Source organism: Silurus meridionalis, chromosome 21 (assembly GCF_014805685.1).
Source record: "Silurus meridionalis isolate SWU-2019-XX chromosome 21, ASM1480568v1, whole genome shotgun sequence".
Classification (NCBI taxonomy): domain Eukaryota; kingdom Metazoa; phylum Chordata; class Actinopteri; order Siluriformes; family Siluridae; genus Silurus; species Silurus meridionalis.
In genome coordinates, this window is record NC_060904.1 from 13658311 (window position 1) to 13683517 (window position 25207).

At 36.3% G+C, this 25207-nt stretch overlaps 1 protein-coding gene across 1 annotated transcript; it reads right to left on the reverse strand.

Annotated features, from left to right (window-relative positions):
- Window positions 1–4842: 4842 nt before the first annotated feature.
- dpys (dihydropyrimidinase) lies at window positions 4843–21958 on the reverse strand. Its single transcript, XM_046833967.1, has 9 exons — window positions 21584–21958; window positions 18397–18555; window positions 17733–17912; window positions 13582–13771; window positions 11802–11958; window positions 11492–11633; window positions 10823–10965; window positions 5745–5952; window positions 4843–4915 (listed from the first exon to the last, which is right to left on the reverse strand). Exons 1-9 carry the CDS (start codon window positions 21836–21838, stop codon window positions 4853–4855), a joined length of 1497 nt encoding a protein of 498 aa, XP_046689923.1. The 5' UTR covers window positions 21839–21958; the 3' UTR covers window positions 4843–4852.
- Between the last annotated feature and the right edge of the window lie 3249 nt (window positions 21959–25207).

Below are 25207 nucleotides of genomic sequence, written 5' to 3' on the forward strand. Positions count from 1 at the left end.
TTTATCAATAAATAAAGAAATATAAATGTAAATGAGTCTGTGGATTTGGAAAATAGAGATCTAGGTCATAGTAATATTGAAATTGTGTTTATAATTTAAAAAGAAATAATTTCATTACAAAACTTGTACAGAATTGTACACTTTAATGTTGCTAGAGTACAGTACTGTATGTGTTACAGTAATTTATTAGAAACCCGGGTTGACTTCGAAGTGCTATAAAATTTATATCAAACAACAGTAAATCATATTTACGATCAAGAATTGTAATAACCATTGTAGTATAAAACATAGTGGACAATAGAGTATTTCGACATCATTAACCCTGCACTTAAATCCATGTTTTAATTAAACTTTTATTTGTATTTCGCTTTTAACTTGAGTCCATGTCACAAGCAGCTTTACAGGAAATAAAATAAATTAGGACTATACATTTTAAATTAATTAATAAGTCGCTATAATTGTATCTCTAATATTTGGTGAGAGTGAGGAGGAAAAACTACCTAAGACAATATGAGGAGGAAACCTTGAGAGGAACCAGATTCCAAAAGGTACCTGTAGGAAATGTCCCCACTGTGGGATGAATAAAGGTTTATCTTATCTTAGTTTCATTAAGTATCTGTATTAGACTCTAATATTTTTATTCTGGTAAAAAAAAAATTCCCTTCACTACATTTCAATGCGTAATACTTTTAGAAATAAATTACGTTAATTGAGAACCTGTTGTGAGATCTTGAAGGTTCTAGTGAGAGGTATGTGTCATGGAGGTTCTCTTAATGCGTGTGTTTGTAACAAAAAAAAAAAACAAACATTGTAGTGTATAATGTGCAGAACAAGGGTGTATTGGTTAAAATAAATCGAATGTTCACATAGAGTTTTAATTAACTGATACTTTTACTTTTGATACTTTTGTTCTTTTAACTGAAGTTGAAATGTAAAAAGGTGAAATGATGCACTTTATCGACCATTCATATAACTCTAATAACTATAACCATATAGCCCACTATTCTATAACTATTAGCCCACTAATTCTTTTTTTTTTTTTTTTTTTAATTCATATGTACAAATTATATTTTTTTCCTACCTAGTAATGGTGTGGTCCCAGGTAGAGTCTACGGCTATAACATGGGAGCCCAGCCTTGAGTTTTGAGGTTGGCATGGTGGAATTTTTAGTTGTTATTTTTTGCGTGCACTTGTGCTACTACTTTGAGTTACAGATAGTTCAGAACACAGTGTTCAAATCCAATCACTACCAAGCACTCATGGTTGGACAAAGCCCCATGAACCTTCAGCTTTGCTGTATCCTACAATCCTCCTGTACTTGAATATCGTGACCCACTTTCATTTCACTTGACCTTTTTCTGTTTACAAAGCGCTTTTTTCCACAGTTTCACATAACCGCCATCCTGGATTGTTAACAAACTGAAAAGTAGGTCATTATTACAAAACACGGAGGAAATGCAATTTACTGCATCATAAATTATATGCAGTGCCCGGTCCACCCCGTCTTTTATAGTTTATGAGACACATGCATGCTCCTTTCGTTTCTACGCAACATTGTAGGTAAAACACAAAAACACAGAAGAATTGGTCAGTGAATGAATAGAAGAAAGTTCTGTAGATTAGTTCAAATTTGACAGTTTTTGCTCTCACAGAAGAACTTGTGTAAGATGGAGTGTAAGATACAAATAAATAGTTTAAAAATCATAAATAGTTTTAAAATCATATATTGTGATTTCTGGATTTTTTTTCAGATTATGTCTCTCACAGTGAACATGCACCTACGATGACAATTTCAGACCCCTCCATGATTTCTAAGTGGGAGAACTTGCAAAATAGCAGGGTGTTTAAATACTTATTTTCCACACTGTATATATATATGCTTCGATCTAATCATATATATAAAGAGACAAGGCAAAGTATTTTATTTGGATGTTTGGAGAAACTAACTGTCTGGATGCCAAGTGTGTAAAGCTTTAAAAAAAAAAAATCAAAAGATCAATATCAATATGCATTTACAGTATAATATAACATAATGTCAATACACATTTACAGTATATATTTGTTCAGCCAAGTCAATCTTCATACAGTTCAATTATCAATTTTTTCGCACGAAAACATAAGAAACATGCATGTGTCAAGCAGAGGTGGCAAAAGTACACACATCTTTTACTTAAGTAGAAGTACAGATACTCATGTTTTAAAATACTTGGGTAAAAGTTGAAGTACAGATTAAACTTTTTTACTTAAGTGAAAGTAAAGAAGTTTGGGCTCTGACATGTACTTAAGTAAAAAGTAGTTATTACTACTACCTGTTTTAGCTGTTAAGTGGACCTCACATCATAGATAGATAGATAGATAGATAGATAGATAGATAGATAGATAGATAGATAGATAGATAGATAGATAGATAGATAGATAGATAGATAGATAGATAGATGGAGGGATGGATGGATGGATGGATGGATGGATGGATGGATGGATGGATGGATGTGAGTGATAGCAGCAACCACTTCACTGACTATTACACCAACACAGGGGAGGCAAACAAGCCTTTGCTTATTGGACTCTTGGCTTTTCTATAGTTAGGAGACCAGTGTTTTCTCTTAGATCGTGATGGTAGAGGGTCAAAACTTCTCCTTCCTGTACATTCTCTCAGTAATTTGAAGTCTATGATAAGTGACTCAGGTACAAGAACCACATCTCCAACACCTGCACCACTGATATACCATGATTTGCCAGCAACCAATTTTAATGATCTTTCATTGTTCTGTTTTTAAAAACTTCTTATAATGTTCAATATGAAACTAGAGGTAAGAATCGAACCAGGGAAGTCTTTCAATATAGATCACTAATGGCATTACTTCAAAACTCAAAACTTTGTTAGACATGTAAATAAGCAGGAAAGACAGAGACAAAGACAAAGAGACACAGACACAGCTTTAGAAAGAGTGAGAAACAAATAGAGACAGCAAGAGAGACATATACAGTGAGACAGAGACATTTACTAAAAGAAACACAGAGACAATTAGATAGAGAAAATAGAGACAAAGATAGCGAGATATAGCCACTTCCTGTTGGAAGTGTTTATCCCGAGCGACCCATTATGATCTGATTTACTAAATGAGCAGTAGTGAGTTAAGGGCTTGCTCAGGTGCCCAAAACCGGCAGCTTGGAGGTGTTAAACATGTATCATATTTACAGCATGTGATATATATGTAAGCATATGTACAGTGATTAAATATAAAGTGCAGAGACGTGTGGACATCATTTAGAGCCTTTGCTATGTTTCCACATGGACAGTTAATGAGGTGATACCGGAGAAAATGCACCTCTTCAAGTCAAGTCAGGAAGCTTTTAAAATAATTTTAATTTTGACAGCCAAATATATATATATATATATATATATATATATATATATATATATATATATATATATATATATATATATATAAATACAAAACTAATTAAAAATGTTGTTACCTAATGAATGTGTCCAGGCTGAAGATCCACATATAGAACACATGCAGAGAAAAGATGATGATGATCAGGAATGTGTCTGTTCTCAGTCATGTTTACATCACTGACTCCCTCTGTTTTTTCCACGTTAACCCCAAACTTCTTACTGCCTTCTGTGGTGAGTGAGAGTTTATACACCAGTGGATTGAACGTGCAATGACAGGAAATCGGTTGTTCGGCTGAAATCAGGACGCAGTGAAAATAAAAAAATAATATTTCACCAAATCAATTAAAACTAAAATAACGAGACGGTTTTAAAAATGTAAGAAGTAAAAAGTACAGATATTTGTGTAAAAATGTAATGAGTAAAAGTAAAAAGTTGTCTGAAAAATAAATAGTGGAGTAAAGTGATGATACCAAAAAAATCTACTTAAGTACAGTAACGAAGTATTTGTACTTCGTTACTTCCCACCTCTGGTGTCAAGTGAACAGAAAATGTTATGCTGCCTTTATCTACTATTTTTTACATGATAATTAAACCCTATCTGAACAAACTGTTCAAGCTGAGGACAGAAAACGCAACAAAGGAGCCAGAAAATTCTGCATTTTAGGCCATTTCCCAAAGGGACAAGAAGAAATATAGTCAAACGCTTACTCAGTATCTGGCACAGCCACTTGGCACCAAAATCAACGAGGAGCAGTGTTACTGAGTGTGTTGCAGCAAAGCGACGTTTCATGTGTTGTTGTTTTTTTTACATAAAGGCAAAGTAGGAAACTATAAATCACCTTGCAACACACGGTGGCATAAAGTCTTTTTAAGTGATGAATCCAATTTTTGAAATGTTTCTGTTCAGGAGCCAGTAAACACAGTGATGCATGTCTGTAGATTTTTGTGAATCATGTTAGTGATTCATAGTGTGTGTGTGTGTGTGTGTGTGTGTGTGTGTGTGTGTGTGTGTGTGTGAGTATTTCAGCCAGTGCTGTAAGGGATTCTCTCAAAATAGAATCATAAAAGCAGGCACATATAATAAAAAAAATGAAAATGAGGTGCACAGACTCAGTCATGCATTCTAAACAGGGATATATGGATTATTTACTCATATTGTAGATCTATTTTAACAAATATCATGTATAAGTGATATCTTATTAAATAGATACAAAATCTTAAAAAAAAAATAAACATCAGCTGAGATTAGTTTGATGCTAGCAAGCAACGGCAGTATCAACAGGGCCAAATAAAATGCATCAGTACCATTAAAGACAGGAAGCCCTCGATCATTTTAGTGCTTTTATTTAATCTGATGAAAAAATTGCTCTATCAACATTAAAAATCATTTCAAAATCAATCAGATATACTGCAGGGGTTTTTGTTTTTTTTTTTTAAGATTTTAAGATTTTAAGTCTTACATATGATTTCTCCTTTATACGGCATCCTGGCCACTGCACAGAGTTTCCCAACCTGAAATTGAAATCACGTTGCATATAAAAAAATAATATAAAATTACAAAAATACAAATACAAAAAAAAAAAATACAAAATAATATATTCAGAATATACACTGCTCGTCCCTAAAAAAAGTCACACACTCGCTGTGTGCATTCACTATGGGCATTCACTGTGGCATCGTTTCGATTAACTTCTGCAATGTCACAACATTTATTCCTGTCCAGAGTTGCAGTACTTTTTCTCATCAGACCACATGACTTTCTTTCATTGCTCCAGAGTTCAATCTTTGTGCTTCCTAGCAAATTGAAGCCTTTTTTTTCAGTTAGGCTCACTGATAAATGGCTTTCTTAAAGCTACACAGCTGTTCAGTCCCAATCTCTTGAGTACCCTTCGCATTGTGCGTGTGGAAATGCTCTTAATTTCACTATCAAACATCGGCGTGAGTTTTACTGTTGTTTTTTTACAACATTTCTTAAGCCAATTTTAGTAGTTTCAGCGATCACCTTAGACGTTTTCTTTGCTTGACGCTTGCCAATAATTCGACCCCTCTGAAACAGATTAACATCTTTTCCACAACCACAGGATGTGTCTTCCAACATGGTTGTTTAAGAAATTAGAAGCTACTTACTGCATCAGTTTGGGTTTATAAATTGTTGCCAGCTCTAACATAATCATTCATACAGTAATTATCCAATGGGAGATTCTTACCTATTTGCTTTGCTAAATCCAGGTGGTGATTTTTTTTTGGACGGGCGGTGTATGTATTGCTATGAATGTTGACTAAAGAAATCAGGAAATATTCCTGTACAGGATGATATGAGAAGGCCATGATAAAATCTTACCTCGTCTCTTTGCTTTATTCTTTTGAACACAAAGTCAGAGTAGGGCTTCCGGTGAATAAACCTTCCTGTCCCGGGCTTCGCCAAGACACGCCCATTTTCGTACACTATTCTGCCTCCAGAGATGGTCACCAGAGGAACGCCGTGGCACTTCATGCCCTCGAAGATATTATAATCCACCGCCTGGTTGTGGGTCTTCGCTGAAATCACCCTGTGACAGGCACAATTGCTTTCCTGAGACTGAAATTTGTGAATGGGTTTTATAGAACTTAGCCAATATAAATATTCTATAAATGGTTTTAAACTGGTATAAAAGAGATTTTTTGAAATTACACTTGTTGTGAAATGTTTTTTCAGGTGCTGCTTTTTGTACAAAAGATCACTGATGCCATGTATCAGGCATTTGTCAGGCTTTACTATAATAAAATAACATATATAACAAACCTGTTCCAGCATGACAATGCCACTGTGCACAAAGCCTGCTATATGAAGACATGCATTACATTTGTTAGAGTGGAAGATCATGAGTGGTCTGCTACTGAGCTCTGACCTCAACCCTACTGAGCACTTTTGAGATGAATTGGAACGCGGACTGCACCCCAGGCCTCCTCATGTTAAATTAGTAGCGGACTTCCTAATTTCTCTTCTTCTTCTTTACAGAAAAGTGAGCAAATTTGGACCAAATGTAGAATGGGATGTTTAAAAAGCACATCCGAATCCTTTGGTCATGAAAGCAATCTTTTTTTAATTGAATAAAACAGCTAAAAATCTTTGAGTACAAACAAAATTCACTTTGTGTTTATTGAAAATAAGATTGTAAGACAATGTCGGTTGTTAAAAGCGCTATAGAAATAAACTTGACTTGACTGAAAATAAGATCACTTGTAAATGCTCTTGTTCATCAAAATTTTCTGTTGATGTTTACTGTCAAAATTAAACACTGTTAAGGAGCTCAGTGAACTTCGCCTGCAGTAGTGAGAGATGTGATGGAGTAACGCTTCTGTTATTTATTACTGATGGCATGTGTATCATATAATAGCTGACACGCAATAATGACGGAGTCCATCCTACACAGTTGTCAGATGATCTGAGTCAATGCTACTAATAGAAAAAACAATTGGCTAAGTAGTGTGATCTGGTTTGAAGAAGTCTAACTCATCTCCCCCACCAAGGCACTAGAATGTCAAATGACATGTTTAAACAAAAGACAATATGCATTAATCAATACTTCTGTAAAACTAAAATATAGAGTTCAACGTGTAACTCTGCTTTGTGGTCAGGTTTGGTTAATCCTTACCTTCTGTCGAATACAATATTAGCACCAGACATTAGCACCTTGAGAACCTTGTGATCCCTAACAAAAAGCAGTAGCAGAATGCTAAGTGAATTTCCTTGCAAATAGAAACTAGTTTAACACTCAATAAAATCTGCATTATTGAATAGTGCTTTATCTTGTGATGTCTAATAAACGCATGATGTGTTTTTTTTGGCATTTGACACACATTTGGAGCAGCTTACTTTTATATCAAGGGTCTTGCCCAAGTGTCCAACAATGACAGCTTAACAGTGCTGCGATTTGAACTTGCAACCTTATTGATCAGAAGTCCAATATCACTAAGTCACTAACAAAACACAATCACCACATTGAAACACGGTGGTGGCAGCATCATGCTGTTGAGATGCTTGTTTTCAGCAGGAACCACAACAGACAGCAGGGAAAACAAGGACAGGGTAGGTAGAGATGGCAGTCCCAGATGTTCCAGTCAGCAAAAGACTGAAATACCCTCCAAAGGCAAACAACTCTAAGCCTGCTACCAATGCCAGGAATCTGTTAGAATGATCCCAGTAATAAAGCTTAGAGCTCAAATCATTTGAGAAAATATGACAAGATTTCATGCAAGATCTTGTGGTCTCCATTCAATTTGTCACAGCTTGTGCAACTTAGTCAAAAAGAATATTAGGATTCAGATGCATGTGGATGGAAACATATCTTATTAGACGGCAGCAGTAATTGAAGCCTAATATGGTTTTGGCCAAAGTATGGACTTAGGGAAATTAATACGTAACTCCTGGTTAATAAAGCTTGGTTTTGCAACTTTATACTATGCTATAAATATTTAGCAAATTAAACATTTTTTGGGCATAAGGACATTTTGATTCCTGAATGTTCCACCAGAATATGTTCTAGGGAGTTACAAATACATTACAAGGCTATGGTCACTTTTAAGTTTAGCTATAGGCAAAATCTATATCGTTTTTGAGAATGGTATACAGTGCAATTCGAAATATCATGTACTCTATGCTCAAAAAAGAAATACAAAATAATCTTTTCTATTTCTGGTCTGGTGGTGCAGAAGGCTTTTTGCAGAAACACCTCATCAGCACATTGCATTGACTTTGACGTGATTCAGAGCCGTGGCTGGAACAGAATGTCACCCAGGTGTGTGTCTTCCACGAAAAGACATACGTTTCTCATTAAAAGATGACAGATATTGCTTTCTACCAAGGCCAACTAAACGAAAAAATGCCCAACCAGGTTAACAAGAAACCAAAATAATTCTTTGCTGTATTATTGGCAATGCAGAAGAAAAACTGATGTGGGTTTTTGTCAGAATCGGTGCGGTTTTATGAGATAATAATTACTGGGAAAATGTACATACGTTTTTGAGGAACAAAGACTGACGAGTTTTTTTTTTTTGACCATACAGCATATTCTCTTTCAGTTTACTCTTCTTGATGATAGTGCCCTAGACTAGGGAACCCTATAGAAGAAGTCTGTTTTAACATCATTAATTATAGAAGCCCTATGCTTTAAAACAAGAAGATAAAAGTTTAACTGAGGATTAAAATAGTAAATTCATCCAATAAAGAATGATGTGCAAATCCTAAATGCATGCACGGCTGAAAAAAAAAAAAGATAAATCTAGTCACCAGGTATTTGTTAATTTCTAAATGTACTATTCTACGTCTTTTACATGACCACAGTATTCATTTCTTTTTATTTTATTCTTATGGCACTCTTGATATATGCAGTAGTAAAAGTAATTGTAAAAATTAAACTTTGTAAAGAAAACAAAGAAACAAGCAAACATAAATAAATAATACATACACTTTTACTGTATGTATGAACCTGAATTAAAATCTATTTTCAATATCTAAAATGCTCAGATTTGACTAATCTACAATAAACTGAACTAATTTAGAACTAAACTAAAACGTTATACAAATATAAATTATCTTTATAAAAAATACTGTATTAATATAAACCCTATAAATACTGTTGCTAAATTACTACATAAATAATTATTAATAATAATGATAGTTAATAATTAAAAAACATTAAGTAAAAGGAAAAATAAAACACAAACCCCCCATCCAGCACAACTGCATGTATTGCACAATTGAATTAAAATACCTGAATAGTTTTATCTACTATAGAATATCTAATCAGCAAAAAACTAAATGCTATTATAGTTTCCATATATGGAATGATGTGTTCCTCAATTCATTACAGCAAAATGCGGTTTAGTCTGTGGCTGTCTCTAGGTCACCGGAAGCATACGTGACGTGCATACACGACTGCGCTTACACAAACGCTCAGCTCATACCAGGTGATTGGTGCTATGCTTCGCTCAGCCGGTTCCAGCTGTTCTAAACTACATTGAGTTGCTGTCCTTGAGCGATGTTCAGTGAGAGAGGAAACTGCGAAGCGCTCTTATGCAAGACACAATATAATTGTGGTTTTCAAGCATGAAGCGAGTGTGTCTGTGTGTGCTTGTATAGCTGTATTGAAATATCTACATAGAGGAGTGACAGGGAAGCGTGACAGTTTGAATTTTGTGACACCCTTTGACCGGTTAAGTTTGAAGAAAATGATTTTTTTTTTCAAAAAGCTCAAAGAACCAAAGGAATTCAGATTATTAAGATAAAGGGGGAGGGGTAAGTATAGAATTGTAAAGACGTGTGTTTGTGAAAAGAAGATGAGGTAGGAGAAAGAGAGCTCTCCATGCATAACCATTTATGGCTCTATCATTTCACACATGCACACACACACATGCACACACTTCTCTTTGCGTCACAGTTTAGTGACAACACTGTAGTAAACCAACATGATTTGTCATCAGTAAAGAGGAAACTGCTCTAAACCACCGCCACAGTATTACGCAATGACGTATTCGTTTCTCTGTTTATATCTTGGAAAACATTTATAACAGATGACTTTCGATATAATCGGCTAATGAATTCACTGCAGAATTTGAAGCTTGTAGCTTACCCACCCCCCATAAAATTTCATTTCTCCCTCTTTTGGCCTTGCCCATATAAAGCATTGAATTGATTTTGATATCAGATTCAATACTGTTAGACTCAAGATTTTCTAGCCCACTGTTTTATTGTGACATATATTTAGCTGTATTTGGATCGCTTAATTTGAGTTGTTATTGCTGTTATATTCTTTCTGTATTTTATGCTCGTTATTCTTGTGGTTGATATTTTTTTTTCGTTATCTAATAATCAGAAAAATACCAAAGTACACTAAGTACAGAGCAACATCGATGCACTGAAATAGTCAAAAAATTTAATTGATTACGATTATTCCAGACATTTTTAAACATACAAAATGCTCCTGTGTGGGTCACGGTTCATGGCAACTTAAATCTGTCTCAGGGGTGAGTTGGATTTATTCAAGCACATTGAACATATTTATTAAAAGCTTCTTTCTTTTCACATTTTTTAAAAACATTATCATAGTTGGCTGTATATACTTATTGGGTAAAGAAATGGGAGTGCTATGTGATATCAGAGAACAAGCAACCCCATATAAACAAAATGGCATGTGTCTTAACACCTCAGCATAGATTTAACTGTGAGATTGGTAGTCGAATTAGACTCCTCCTATCGAAGCATCAAATCTTTTCGGGGGTCACCCCTAGTCTGGACTTACAGAACCTCTATCTCTAACCAAACCTTGCCACTGAAAACAAGGTGTTGGGTAAATACTGTATTCTCTTGTCCAAAGCATTCTGAATGGCCTATAAAAACACTGAAGTTCTCAAACGACGATTCTTAGAAGTTCATTTTACCTGGTAGCGTTTGGGTCCCAAATAACCAAGTCTGCATCTGAGCCTTTGGCTATCCTCCCTTTCCGTGGATAAAGGTTGAAGATTTTGGCTGCGTTGCTGCTGGTGACTGCCACGAATCGATTTTCATCCATTTTGCCGCTATGCTGAGGAAAGCGAATGTTAATATTGTGAGTGTTTTGCTTTTATCTCCCCCTCTCAAATCTCCATTAACCTTCATACACATTTTTCTGCATGAATCAAACCACATACAGTCATTTTTTGTCAGTGAGGCAAAAAACAACAAAAACAAACAGAAAATGGCTTATAGATCATCAATCTTTTTTTTTTTTACTTTTAAATACTAATGTACTTTACAGACTTTGAGACTTTAGTGTAAAGAAACTAACCCATTAAACCTGTTGAACACTAATGATGAATTGGAATACACACTGCACCCTAGGCCTAGAATGAGTCCCGACATTAGAACCTAAATTTACCAAAGTACTTGTGGCTGAATGAGGCCAAATCTCCACAAGCACATTCCTAAATCTAGTGAAACATCTTACCAGAATAGTGGAGGTTATTATAACAGCAAATGAGGAGTAAATGTAGAATAAACACTTCAGAAAGTACATACAAATTTTATGGTCAGGAGAACACAATAACATTATAGAACTTGGAAAGACTGACCACTCCTTTCTCCCAGATGACAGACATGCGATCCTCTACACCATTAACGCCGTTGGGGATTTTAGTAAAATCGTCTTTGCCCAGGGCTTTTTGGCATACGGAGAATGTGCAGTGATCAGTCCCGGTTACACTCAGATCATCACTAAAAAATTAAGTCGGATATTCATTAAATTGTATGCAGCATGATAATATAAAATAAAAGTATATGCTAATATAATTCAGGATTATATTTACTGATTTTGTAGGCAGTGATGATTAGAAAAGTTCTCAATCAGATCATATATATTACATTTATTTATGTTGTGTGTACTTAGCGAGAAGGTCCATGAGGTAGCCGGGTGTGCTGGGGTCCGGTCTCAGCGGGGGTCCCATAACAAATCCTGCTGCATGTGCCCAGTCCTTGTGCCAGTAATGAGTGCCATCAGTACCCAGGCCAGCGGCTATGGGCTCACCAAATACCGCTCGCCCTGACCGGGCATGTTGCATAAATTGTTTTTATTAATTTTTATACATTTTGTACAGTGCATCCGGAAACTGAAATTCCTTATTCCAAAATGGATAACATTCATTACTTTCCTCAAAATTCCACAAATATCACTCCATAATGACAACATAAAATAAGTTTGTTTAAAATCTTTGCAAATTTATTACAAATAAAAAATGAATGTACAAAAGTTTTCACAGCCTTTGCTCAATACTGTGTTGAAGCATCTTTGGCACCAATTACAGCCTCAAGTCTTCCTGAGAATGATGCAACAAGCTTGGCACACCTATTTTTGGGCAGTTTCTCCCATTCTTCTTTTCAGAACCTTTCCAGCTTCATCAGGTTGGATGGGGAGCGTCGATGCACAGCCATTTTCAGATCTCTCCAAAGATGTTCAATTAAGTTCAGGTAGACATTGCTTTGTTATCTTGGCTGTGTGCTCAGGGTCGTTGTCTTGTTGGAAGATAAACCCCTTACCCCAGTCTGTGGTCCAAAGAGCTTTGGAGCAGGTTTTCATTAAGGGTTTCTCTGTATGTTGCTGCATCAATCTTTACCTCTATCCTGACTTGTCCCAGTTCCTGCCACTAAAAAACATCCCCACAGCATGATGCTGCCACCACTATGCTTCACTGTAAGCATGGTATTGGCCAGGTGATGAGCGGTACCTGGTTTCCTCCAGACATAACGCTTGACATTCAGGCCAAAGATTTCAATCTTTGTTTCTCATTGTCTGAGAGTCCTTCAGGTGCCTTTTTGCAAAAACTCCAGGTGGGCTGTCATGTGCCTTTTACTGAGGAGTAGCTTATGCCTGGCCACTCTACCATACAGGCATGATTGGAGGAATGCTGCAGAGATGGTTGTTCTTCTTAAACGGTTTTCTCTCTCAACAGAGAATCACTGCAGCTCTTTTAGAGGGACTATCAGGTTTATGGTTACCTCCCTGACTAAGGCCCTCCTCGATCGCTCAGTTTGGCCGTTCGGTCTGCTCTAGGAAGATTGCTCTGACATGCATCGTTAACTGTGGGACCTTATATAGACATGTGTTTTACCATACGTGGACTTCATTCAAGCTGTAAAAACATCTCAAGGATGATCAGTGAAAACAGGATGCCCCTGAGCTCAATTTTGAGTGTCATGGCTGTAAATACTTATGTACATGTGATTTTCTTTTCCCTTTCTTTTTTTTAATAAATTAACAAAGATTTAAAACAAACATCTTTCATTGTGTCATTACAGGGTATTTTTATTTATTATTTTGAGGAAAATAATGAATTTAATCAATCTTGGACTAAGGCTATAACATAACAAAATATGGAAAAAAATAAAGTGCTGTAAATGCTTTCAATGTATATGACATTTAAACTAGACTTTTTAACCTTTAAACTATTTAAATGCACACACACACACACGCACACACACACACACACACACACACACACACACACACACACACACACACACATATATATATATATATATATATATATATATTTGTATATATAACAATATTAGTGTATGTATTTGGTAAGGATTATTTAATGCTATTTATACATTCATTACTTCAGACTTCCATTTTAAATTAAGATTTGTTATCAGAGTCACCCACCATTTCTGCGAGCGTCAGCCACCACTTTTGCGGCTGACTTGCTCATGACGTGCACTACATACAGTGGGCATTTGGCGGCATGGGCAATGGTGATGGCACGATGAGTGGCTTCTGATTCCACATCCTCTGGCCGACAGAGTTCATGGCCCTCAGGTCCTGTGATTCCCATAGACAGCATTTTCTTGGTCCCCTAGATGCATTCAGAAAGTAGACCTTTTATGTTACAGAATGTGGAATTATCAATGTACTGCTCAGTCTTTCAGAGCAGAGTTAAACATGTTGACTTTAATCTGTTTTGAAGTGCAGATGGATAACTTTAAAACTTTTAGACAAGGTTTGAACTGGTCAGTAAGGCATGTCACAAAGTGGCTGTATAAAGGCCATTAGTCACATGTCACATAGCCACATATGTATCTACTGTATATGACAGCTCCTAACTTGACGGATCAGTAAATAGCTTGTGGATTTCCTAAGCCACAATGAGATACCTAGACACATTAGAACTGTGTTTGGAATCACAGCAATGACACACTGAGGGGTGATGTTGACCTTGTAGAACCTAAATCAAGTGCATATTGACACCCACTGAACAGCAACAAAAACATTCTAGACTAACATGATTAAGTAATTTCCATAAGGAAAAGAACACTGGACTACATAGTAGCTAGTAGTCATGAAGTTCTGAATGTCACTGAAAATATAAATACACTATAAATACACTCGCCACAGCCTGAAGTAAGGAAAAGATATACTATTAGAGAGGAACAGATGAATTCCAGAAGCAGGTATCTCAGATGCACATTGGGTCTGACATGTTCATGACAGGAACAATAAACATAGGATATCAGTACATTACACTATACGGCCAAAAGTTGACTACCACATTCATTTTGTGACTTGTTGACAAATCTGGTACGTGTGCACAAAATGAGCTCTATAATGACAAAGTTTGGCTGTAAGGACTCGAGTGGCCTCTGCTTATCCCTAATCTCTGTAAAATTTTGAGTTACGGAAGGTACAGAAATCCCCACAGCCACGCACCAAAATCTAGCAGACAGCATTCCTGGAAAAGTGCAAATTATTAGTGCATCTGAGCGCGAAGTTAGGTGTCCACAAACGTTTTTGAGTTTACTTAAAAGCATGTCAGCATTTCTGAGCACATTCTCTAAAAAAATTCCAGGTTAAATCTTACTGCCCCTAGTGGTTAGATTAGATAAAAAAGACCTACAATTCTGCCGCAGATTAAGTATAAATACCACTAGGTGGCAGTAGTGAATCAATGTTTAAAGCTCTAGATAACTGATTAGAAGGTCAAGGGCTCAAGCTCTAGCTCCACCAAACGACCACCATTAGTGACTTTATGTAGGCGATATATCATTAACTAACCTTGAACTCTGAGCTTCTGAACAAGCTTGGATATGCAAAGAAAAGTATTTCACTATTTTATAATGTATATGGTATAAAATAAAGGCTTCCTCTTTATCACTAGTATGTGTGCAGTGGTTACACTGAGTTATACTGTTTTAATGCTGTGAGTTATTGCAGGTCTTTGTTATAACCTTTTCATAAAATACATATTTGCTGCCCTCTAGTGGTCCATTGAGTCATAACCGCTAAAGTTCACAAAAATACTGTAGTAGGTTTGCTTCCTAACCTAGTCTTCTATGTATTATGCATATACATGTTTGTCAAGCACATTTTTGTCAGGGTATAACTCTGTGAATTAAAAAATATATATATTTTTTTATAATAATTGGCTACATGGTCTTGTTTTCTTTGCTAATCCCAGATTTGACTAGCATCCATTAGATTAGCATAAATTGACCAGACACTATTGGTTAATTACCATATAGAGTATTTAACTTCCGATTACTTGTTGATGGACAAACTAATTAGCATTGCTCATGCATATAATGAGAAGACTTTTAATAAAAAAAATCAGTGTTATTTACAGAAGATATGCTACTTTTCCTGTAAAACCCATTATATTATAAAATGATTGGATTTTTACAATATTTTCCTAATGCTTGAGTCATTTAAAAGTAGCAGCAGAACAAGTGTAGATCTTAAAATATTATCTATACTTTAAACTTTTCACATTTCTCAGTAATTCTTTAAGCTCTGGCTAGTAAGAGATCCCCATTTTTAAACAGAAGTAATGAGTAAAGTATGGCAGCACGCATGGACCCTGACCTGACATCCTGTTAATATTTCTAAACCCACACAAAGCCATGCCTGCTCATGTGTCTGAACGATAGACCCAATGTTGTTTACATTTCGCCGCTCGTTGTTTGCTCGTGTTAATGTCACGTCATTCGAACGTCAATGATTTCAGATCAAGGATGCAGACATAATGACATGCAGGCATATTTAACTTTTTCTCAGGTTCACTACACTACGAGTTCACTGCATTACACATTGCAGTGTGCTGATGTGGTCTCTACTTCTTTGTCTTATCTAAGCAAATTTCCCAGATATGTTTGTGTAATGTTGTATGTCCATGTCCTCTTTTTTGCTTTTTTCTTGTTTAGATTAGTGTCGATGTGTGCACGTGTCACGATGTTGTTTCTACAAAATGTACACTGAGGAATATATGGAAGAATAGATATATAGATGGATGGATGGATGGATGGATGGATGGATGGATGGATGGATGGACAAATAGTTTAATAGATAAACATTGTATTCTGGTAATAAGGTTCTACATAACTTTTTCTACAAGTTCCTTCAGACATCATTCTATCTCCTGTGGTGTTTTTTTTTTTTTGCACTGGTGCCTTCTTTGTCTCCTTTCTCCTAATCTGAAAATAATGCTGAGGTTTTGCTAGTCTTACTAATTTGCTAACGTGATTTTGTATATTTACTAAGCTAGCCTGATTTCTTTACTGATCACAGGTTAAACTAGCATCATCTGCATTAGATAGCATAAACTGACTAGACATGATGTAAAATCTTAGCTGATTGTAATACTGGTTAATCACCAAATGCATTTCTTCTTTGGTCCATGAGCTTAGCCAGATAGCTAGATAGATGACCTCACTATTAATAAGGATCTGGAAGGCTTTTTTATGTTCTCCTTAGACCCGTCTGCTTCTTCTTCTTCTTCTTCTTCTTCTTCTTTCGGCTTCTCCCATTAGGGGTCGCTATAGCGGATCATCCATCTCCATACCCCCCTATGCTATACATCTGCCTCTTTTAAGCCAGTCTTCCCTCACCCCATAAACTTCCTCCTTGGACTTCCTCTTTTCCTCCTTCTAATGGGTCCATTCTCAGCATTCTCCCACAGATATACCCCATGTCCCTCCTCTGCACATGTCCAAACCATCTGAATCGGGCCTTTCTCACTTTGTCTCTAAAACGTCCTACATCCCTCTAATAAACTCATTTCTATTCCTGTCCATCGTCGTCACTCCCAATAAACATCTCAACATCTTCAGCTCTGCCACTTCCAGCTCCGCCTCCTGTATTTTACTTAATGCCACTGTCTCTAATCCATACAACATCGCAGGTCTCACCACAGTCCTATAAACATTCCCTTTCACTCTTGCAGATACTCTTCTATCACAAATCACTCCTGTCACTCTTCTCCACCCACTCCACCCTGCCTGCACTCTTTTCTTCACTTCTCTAACACACTCTCTATTACTTTGCACTGTTGACTCCAGGTACCTGAACTCATCCACCTTCTCCACCTCTTCTTCCTGCAACCGCACCACTACACTGCCCTCCCTCTTATTCACACACATGTACTAACATTAATTTCATTCATACAACTAAACAGCTATGGGCTTTGCTCAGGGGCCCAGGAGAGGTGGCTGATGTGGCTGGGATTTGAACTCATGACCCTTTGGACCCACAAGGCCAATCCCTTAACCACTAAGCTACCATCTCCCCAGAAGTTAGAATGGAAGAATGGGTTAGAATTTATTTCTTGGTTTTAAAGAACAAACTTCTGAGAAAGTAAAACTCTACATATGAAAAGTCAAAGGTATTGTTTCATGGAAAAATAAATCCTGACCAACTCCCTATCAAGCAGTTTTTTTTTTTTATTCTTTCCTTTCACAACCCCACCTTAAGCACTGATTTGAAGTAAGTCGGCTTTAAAGACAACTTTGCATTTGCATAACAAGCACTCGTTTAGTTCTCCTTACCTCTGCAATCAGATCTCCATTTTCAGCGTGGACTTGCGCGATGGCTCCAATGTCCTTACAGTGAGAGAAAACGGCGTAGAGCTCGTCGTCACGCAGCATGAACACGTCTTTATAGGCCATAAATGTCTTGAAGGAGTTTATTCCTCTCTCACGGACGAGAGTCTCCATCTCTTGTTTGACCTGAAAGCAGATCATTGAGCAAATTGCTGATTGATTCATTAATTTAAAGGGTGTGTAATTAATCATATATGGATTACATGCATGAATTATGTTTAGGAAATAGAGATCTTTGTATGTTGTGATGCAAAGAAAGTAATATAAGTTCAAAAGAAAAGGTGTGTGACCTGTCCTGCCCAGTGTTTTTTTTTACGAAATGTATACAGATACAGACAGATGGATGGACAGATAGACAAACAGACAGAAAAACTGATAGACAGATATGCAGACATGCTAACAGAGAGACAGGTAGGTAGGTACTGAAACATGAAACATGATGGCTCAACTTTTTAACCTCTTTTCCCCAAATTCCTCTCTTATATTTAAAGATGATATAAAATTGATTATAATTGATGATTATAAAATATGAAACTGCCTTACCATAGATTCATGCTAACTGGTGAACAGAACAGAAACATTCAATTCAATTTTGCTTTCAATGACTTACACTATCATCCCACCAGGTAACGGCGACGTGGAGGGAATAGTCACAGCACACTTTCGCGTCAGCGATCCTCCTCCACCTCTCGTATGCTTCCAGCAGAGAAGCTCCTTTTCGAGGGATCACAAAATCCAGGATCATCGTGGTTCCTCCGGCTAATGCAGCCTGCAAAAGACAACAAAACTCACACTGACTTTGTGAAGAAACTCATAAAAAGTTGCACCTCAGTTGTTACCAGAGCTGAGCAAACTAATTTATAAATTCATTAACAGCAACATTAATGCAACAATTTAGTATTCATAAAAATTCACAAGTTTGTGTAAAACTCACTAATCTGAAACTCCACTGAGCTTCAAAGTGTATAACTGGTAAATCTTACAGTTTATATATATATATATATATATATATATATATATATATATATATATATATATATATATATATATATATATATATATAATATATTTACAGTATGATGTTAATTTTTGGTGGTTACTTTACAAATACCCGGATAAATGATCTGGGGTCTGTATTGGATTATTAAAAACATGACAAGTATCTTAATGGCTTAACTGTTTATTGCTAAATTTCCACACTACATATGCAATCTGTTGGAAGTTTTTGTACATCATTACTGCACTTTTAAAACATTTTTCAGTTATTTGTACTTTTTCTAAGGTTTTCATTTGGGGACTGACTGACTTCAATATATTTTTGGAATAATTTTTACTATATACTCCACTGCATTTCAGAAAAACATGCTGCTTCTTGCTAATGTGAAGTAATTACACAATATACTGTACTGTGTTGGGTGTGTTACAATGAGAACCTGTTTTAAGTCCACAAGCGTAATTTCATGGTTATGGCAAGAATTCATGTTGAGTAAGTTTTCTCTCATGATGTGTGTCTGTAACAATAGAAATGTCACTCATCAAAATATGTGAAAAGAAGAATGTAACAGTATCAACTATTTCAAAATACAGTTCTTATAGATACAGCACTTTTACATTTAGCGTAATATATAAGCAGGGGATTTGTATTTTTACTCAAGTACAGGAATGTGTACTTCAACTTCACTGCTTATACACAACTACAACATTTGTACATGTACAGTATGTATAAAAAGAGAAGTAGCCTTGTGAAAAACCTTATTTATTTACAACGCATCAAATTGAAAAGTATTTTGAATCTACAGCTCGACAGCTTTAATAAAAGGGAAATGAAGAAAAAAATAAAGAATAAAATTAGGACAAAGGAAGACCGAGTGATTAACAAATTTCTGTACTCTGTCTTGCAATCCTACTCTTTGACCTGTTCTTTTTATCCAAACTTTAAATTTCTTCCCATATTTACAATTGCTTGGCCAATATTTGCTGATTACACTGGGCATATCAGAGTCAGAATCAGAATCAGGTTTATTGGCCAAGTGTGTTGACACATACAAGAAATTTAGTTCCAGCTGTTTGTGACTCTCAAAAGTACAGACAGAAATAAAACCTATACATAACAAAACAGACAAGACAAGACAAAAACAGACTATACAAGACAATACAGACAATGTGAGACAGTATAGACAGTGTGGGTAATAAATAGGGATACAGATCAGTAATGTACATAAAGTGTGGGAGTGCATGGTAGTGCAAATGACAGTATTGTGTGTCAGGTATAATAGAGAGTTTACTATAAAACTTTGTACAGTATATAGCAGCCATAGTGTGTGCAACATATACAGATAATGTGATGACTGACAGTTCTGTGTGGTACTTAGATAGATATGAGCAGGGAATATAATTATGGTCAGTTGTTAGTGAGGGTGATTGCTTGGGGAAAGAAACTGTTCCTGTGTCTGGCAGTTTTGGTGAACAAAGTTCTGTAGTGCCTGCCAGAAGGGAGGAGCTGAAAGATGTTGTGTCCAGGGTTTGAAGGGTCATTAATGATTTTTTCTGCCCGGTTTCTGGTTCTTGTATGGTACAAGTCCTGGAGAGTGGGCAGGGAAGCACTCTTTATTAATGTGTTAATTATACTGGTTGTACAACATATTTTTTCCTCCATCTTTTAACCTGATAGTCAGCAGCTGTTGTAGCAACCCTGGGAAATGGTAGCTTGGTGGTTTAGATGAAGGACTTCTGTTTGGAGAGCAGTGAGTTCAAATCCCAGCTCTACCATGATGCTACTGCTAAGCCTTTGAGCGAGGCCTTTAACCCTGAACTGCTCACTTGTATACAAATGAGATCATTGTAAGCTGCTCTTGATAACTGATTCTGCCAAAGCTGTAAATGCAAAAATGTATCTTTGATGTGTTTCATGTAAATGGTGGTTATTTAAATTTTTTTTGCATGCCAAATACACCGTGTTGGCTTCCCTTTTGTTGCCAAAACGGTCCTGACCCATCGAGCATTAACAGCATTCACTTCTTCAGCAGTTTGAGCTACAGAAGCTCATCTGTTGTCTGCATCAGAGTGCTTCGCCCATGACCCTGTCAGCAGTTCACCACTGTTCCTTCCTTGGACCACTTTAGATAGATACTGAGCACTGCAGATCGGGAACAGCCCACAATAACTGCAGTTTTGGAGACGCTCTGACCCAGTCGTCTAGTCAAAATTTTGTTCACATCCATACGCTGGCCCGTTCTTTCCTGCTTATAACACGTCTGTCTGATATAGCCCACTCAGGTGCCATGATGAAGAGATATTCAGTGTTATTCACTTCTCTGGTTATACTGTTATAATGTCATTAGATTATGACTGATCAGTGTATATTCACCTGCAAAACTGAACTTTAAATATTTTTTATATATATATTTTTTTGCAATGACTCTAGAATATGAGTAAAAATCTCTAGAGATCACTAGTTTCTGAAATTCTTAGAACCGCATCAGCCGTAAAGAACAATGCCACAACCAAAATCACAGTGTTTGACATTTGACGGTTCCTCAAACTGTATCTGCAATATGACAGCATTGCACTTTTACTGTGTGACTGATTGACTGAATAATTGGCTTATTGCATGAATGAGCAGGGGGTCAGGTTTTATTTGTGAGTATGAGTGTGAGTATGAGTGTGAGTATGAGTGTGTGTGTGTGTGTGTGTGTGTGTGTGTGTGTATGTGAGAGAGAGAGAGAGAGATAGAGATGAGTAATATGTGTGTTTGCTTATGTATTCCATCAATGTCATAACGGAAATGCCCATGTTACCTCGGTACCCGTGCGGAAATCATCCACGGCCACAGTGCCCATGAACTCCAGCTCCATATGTGTGTGCGTGTCTATTCCTCCAGGTAGCAACAGTTTCCCACTGGCGTCCAGCACCCGAGTACCACTCATCGGCACCTGTAGCTCAGGGCCCACCGCCTGGATCACCCCGTCCTCTATAAAAACATCAGCTAACTCGGAGCACTCCACATTCACCACCTTACCTCCTTTAATTAAAATCCGGTCGTAATCAGACATCGTGATTACGCTCTGATTAATGCTCTAATTAAATAATTGAAACTCCAAGTAGAAAGAAGTTAGTGTCTTTTCTCAACCTCAGTCTGCGTGAAAAGTGTGTACAGTTGCGAAATATGGCCTAAGTCCTGAAAGGCGGAGTGAACATTTTTCTGTTCTTTTTTTTTTTTTCTTTTTTCAACTCCTCCCTCGGTTATAGACTCATCCCTAGTTTCTCACAAACGTATCTTATCATAGTACATATTATTACTATATATCAAACCTTGTGAAAAAACCTGCTAGTACTAGTAATATTTTAAAACCAGATTTAAAATACATTTTAAATAAGTAAATCAAGAAATACATAAATCAGTCAATCAAACTAAGCCTGATTTTCCTGCTTATGCCTCCACATACTATAGAAAATCAAGCCCTTTGAAACAGTTGCCATTTGTACTGTAAATCAAAGTTTTAGCTCAAGTATAATAACGTGGAGCAGAAACAATGTCAAACTAAAAAAAAATTATTATCAAGGGCCCTGTGGTTAAGGCATTGGACTTTGGATCGGAAGGTCACAGGTTTAAATCCCACCGCCACTGAGCTGCCAGTGCTGGGCCCCTGAGCAAGGCCCTTAACCTTCCTCTTCTCAGTTATAAGTCGCTCTGTATAAGGCATCTGCCAAATGCCATAAATGTAAATGTATGTACCTAGAAAAAAAAAACTAATGAAAATTCTTGCAAATTCTTTGCATTTTTAAAAATTGTGTTATGGATTAAAGAATAACTTTTATTGCTGTCAGAAATTTGCAACATGATGAATTACAGATAAGAGACAGCTGTAATTTTGTGTTGGAGTTTTTGTGTATTGGTGCGTTTGGGTTGCTGTTTATTTGACCACATGAGTGTGCTGTTAATACAGGAATGAGTAAAAATGAGGCGTTTAAATAAGAACAGTAATGCAAAAAGATCTAATTGCTGGGCAACAAGGAGGAAACCTGCTTGTAGTTATATTTTTGGATCTGTTCGTGCCAATATGTATGAAAAGCTTGAATACTATTTTGGCAGCCATGATTTTTTTAATACTTGCTTGTCAATAGGTTTAAGCAATTACTCTACATTCGTAATTTTAGCATGTGTTTTTATTTCCTTATATTATAAAAGCGTGAATCCTGTCCTGTCTCTTACAATCAAATAAATCAAATATGCAATCAAATAAATACATTTGTTCTGCTGAAATTCATAGATGCCCTACAAAAGAAATTCAAATTTTGTGCATTTTCAATCACTGTGATCAAAACAATAGTTTATATCAAGAAATACTGAAACTGTGCAGCGTCATACTGACAACACGACTAAACATTTTCACGTTCTTGTTTGTGAACAATTGCAAAGAGACTTTTCATTCTGATGAGATTGAGATGTTCATGGACACAAATACTTACTTTTTAGAGACGATAAGGATTTTGAGAGGCTTTTGCAAGAAATCCAATGTGTTGTGCTGTTTGTACACATTGTTTTGAGAAATGCATTTACAAATATTAAGAATGATTCAAGAAATGCTCTAAAGCAACTGAGAAAAACTGTATTTACTTATTGTATTATTTATTCATTTATTTCCAATCCTATTTTTATGCTTCGAAATCGCCTTGAGACGCAACTTTCAAAGGCACTATATGAAATAAAGATTATTACAATATTATTATATAAAGTGGGATATAGTATAACTTGAAAGCTTTACTTCAAGATAATCAGGTCCAGGAATGTACATAAAGTCATAAGGTATATATTTTTCTTCTTCTTCTTCAGGCTTCTCCCATTAGGGTGTAATGTAAATAAAAATAATAAAAAGGTTACCACCACAAAAGGCAACCAAAGATACAGTTTAGAACGAATTTATTCTAACAAGGGTTGTGTAGGAGGTAGAATTTGGTTGTATGTTATACAGAATCTGTAGAAATAAAGAGACTTTTGTATAACATTTTAAACATCTTTATCTGTTTGCAAGTTGTAAATAAAAGGCAATTTTTTTCTGCTGGTTTGCCTTTACTTTACAGGGCCCTTATCTGATTGTTAAGAAATGTTCTCAGGTGTAAAGAAAGGTGTGTGTGTGTGTGTGTGTGTGTGTGTGTGTGTGTGTGTGTGTGTGTGTGTGTGTGTGTGTGTGACAGAAATGTCACAACCAACTGCCAGCAGCCGGTACTTAAACCTAAATAGATTAATCAGTTGCAGCTGATACACAATGCCTTACGTTGATGCTTAGTTGTATGACATGTCCTGTGTAGCCACAAACATTTAATTTGTTTAACGTTAACATTTGTTTTATTTTTGAATCTTTAAAATATATATTTTTTCATATAAAAGGTTATTATGGCATTAAAACATAAAACTTGAAACTTAAAATGTTTTTTTTTTCTTTCGGGCAAACAAGGAGTCTTCTCTTAAGCTGCTATCAAGTTGTTTGTGGAAGGTCCAATCACACACACACACACACACACACACACACACACACACAAATTACATATTCTCTTTGCACTTAGCACTTTCAAATCATTTCTATTCCACACTATTTTTATAAATATCTGAGTTATGAGTGTGTTTTGACACTTTAGGCATCTGACCAGGTTGCATCATCAGGCAGGAGGTCTGTTTTTAGTGAGTTCGACACGGCGGGGACATTGTCAATGTCATGTAACTTTTGTGCAACTTTATTTGTTTTTGCTTCTTTAAGAATTAGAAAAAGTGAAACACTCCAGAGAGACAAAGATGCATGTACTGAAGAGATAAGCAAGTCCTCTGGGCTTACAAATACCTCTCTGTGTCTCTTTCTATCTTTCTTACACACACACACACACACACACACACACACACACACACACACACACACACACTGAAGCAAGAAACACTACTGCATGCCTTAAGAGGATTTGCAGGGTGATGTGAAGTGCAATCAGTGTATGAAATGCTAACGAGAAAGTCTTGGTAGCTGAGCAGCACCTCTGCTTGTGTCGCTTTCCGTTTTTTAAATGGTAATACTGATTTTTATTTATTTTTTATTTAGTGAATATGATTAAATTCATAGTGACTGATTGCATGTACCACATCAGTTTTTGTACTTTGGTTTATTGTATCATGATATTTTGCCCGGTCACTACAATGGGTAATATGATATTAGCTTATTTAAATAGCATTTCCTGCCAGTGATATAATGAAATCAAAGGTGTTATTATGTTGGGGGGAAAATGCTTGGAAAAATGTTGTTGTTCCTAGAAATCTGTTTTGTCCCTGGAAAACTGGTGTTGTCCCTGTAAGGCCGTTGCTGCACCTGGAAAACCATTGTTGCACCTGTGAAAAGTAATGTAGCTCCTGGACATGTATAGTGTTGCCCCTGGAGATC

Bases quoted from the DNA above. Each gene is read 5' to 3' on its own strand.
- dpys (XM_046833967.1), bottom strand. From the start codon at position 21,838: ATGTCTGATTACGACCGGATTTTAATTAAAGGAGGTAAGGTGGTGAAT. The intron at 18,556-21,583 runs GTAACATGGGCA...TGTCTTTTGCAG, and splicing joins ATTTCCGCACGGGTACCGAG to GCTGCATTAGCCGGAGGAAC. The intron at 10,966-11,491 runs GTCAGTCTTTCC...CGCTTTCCTCAG, and splicing joins TCATCTGGGAGAAAGGAGTG to CATAGCGGCAAAATGGATGA.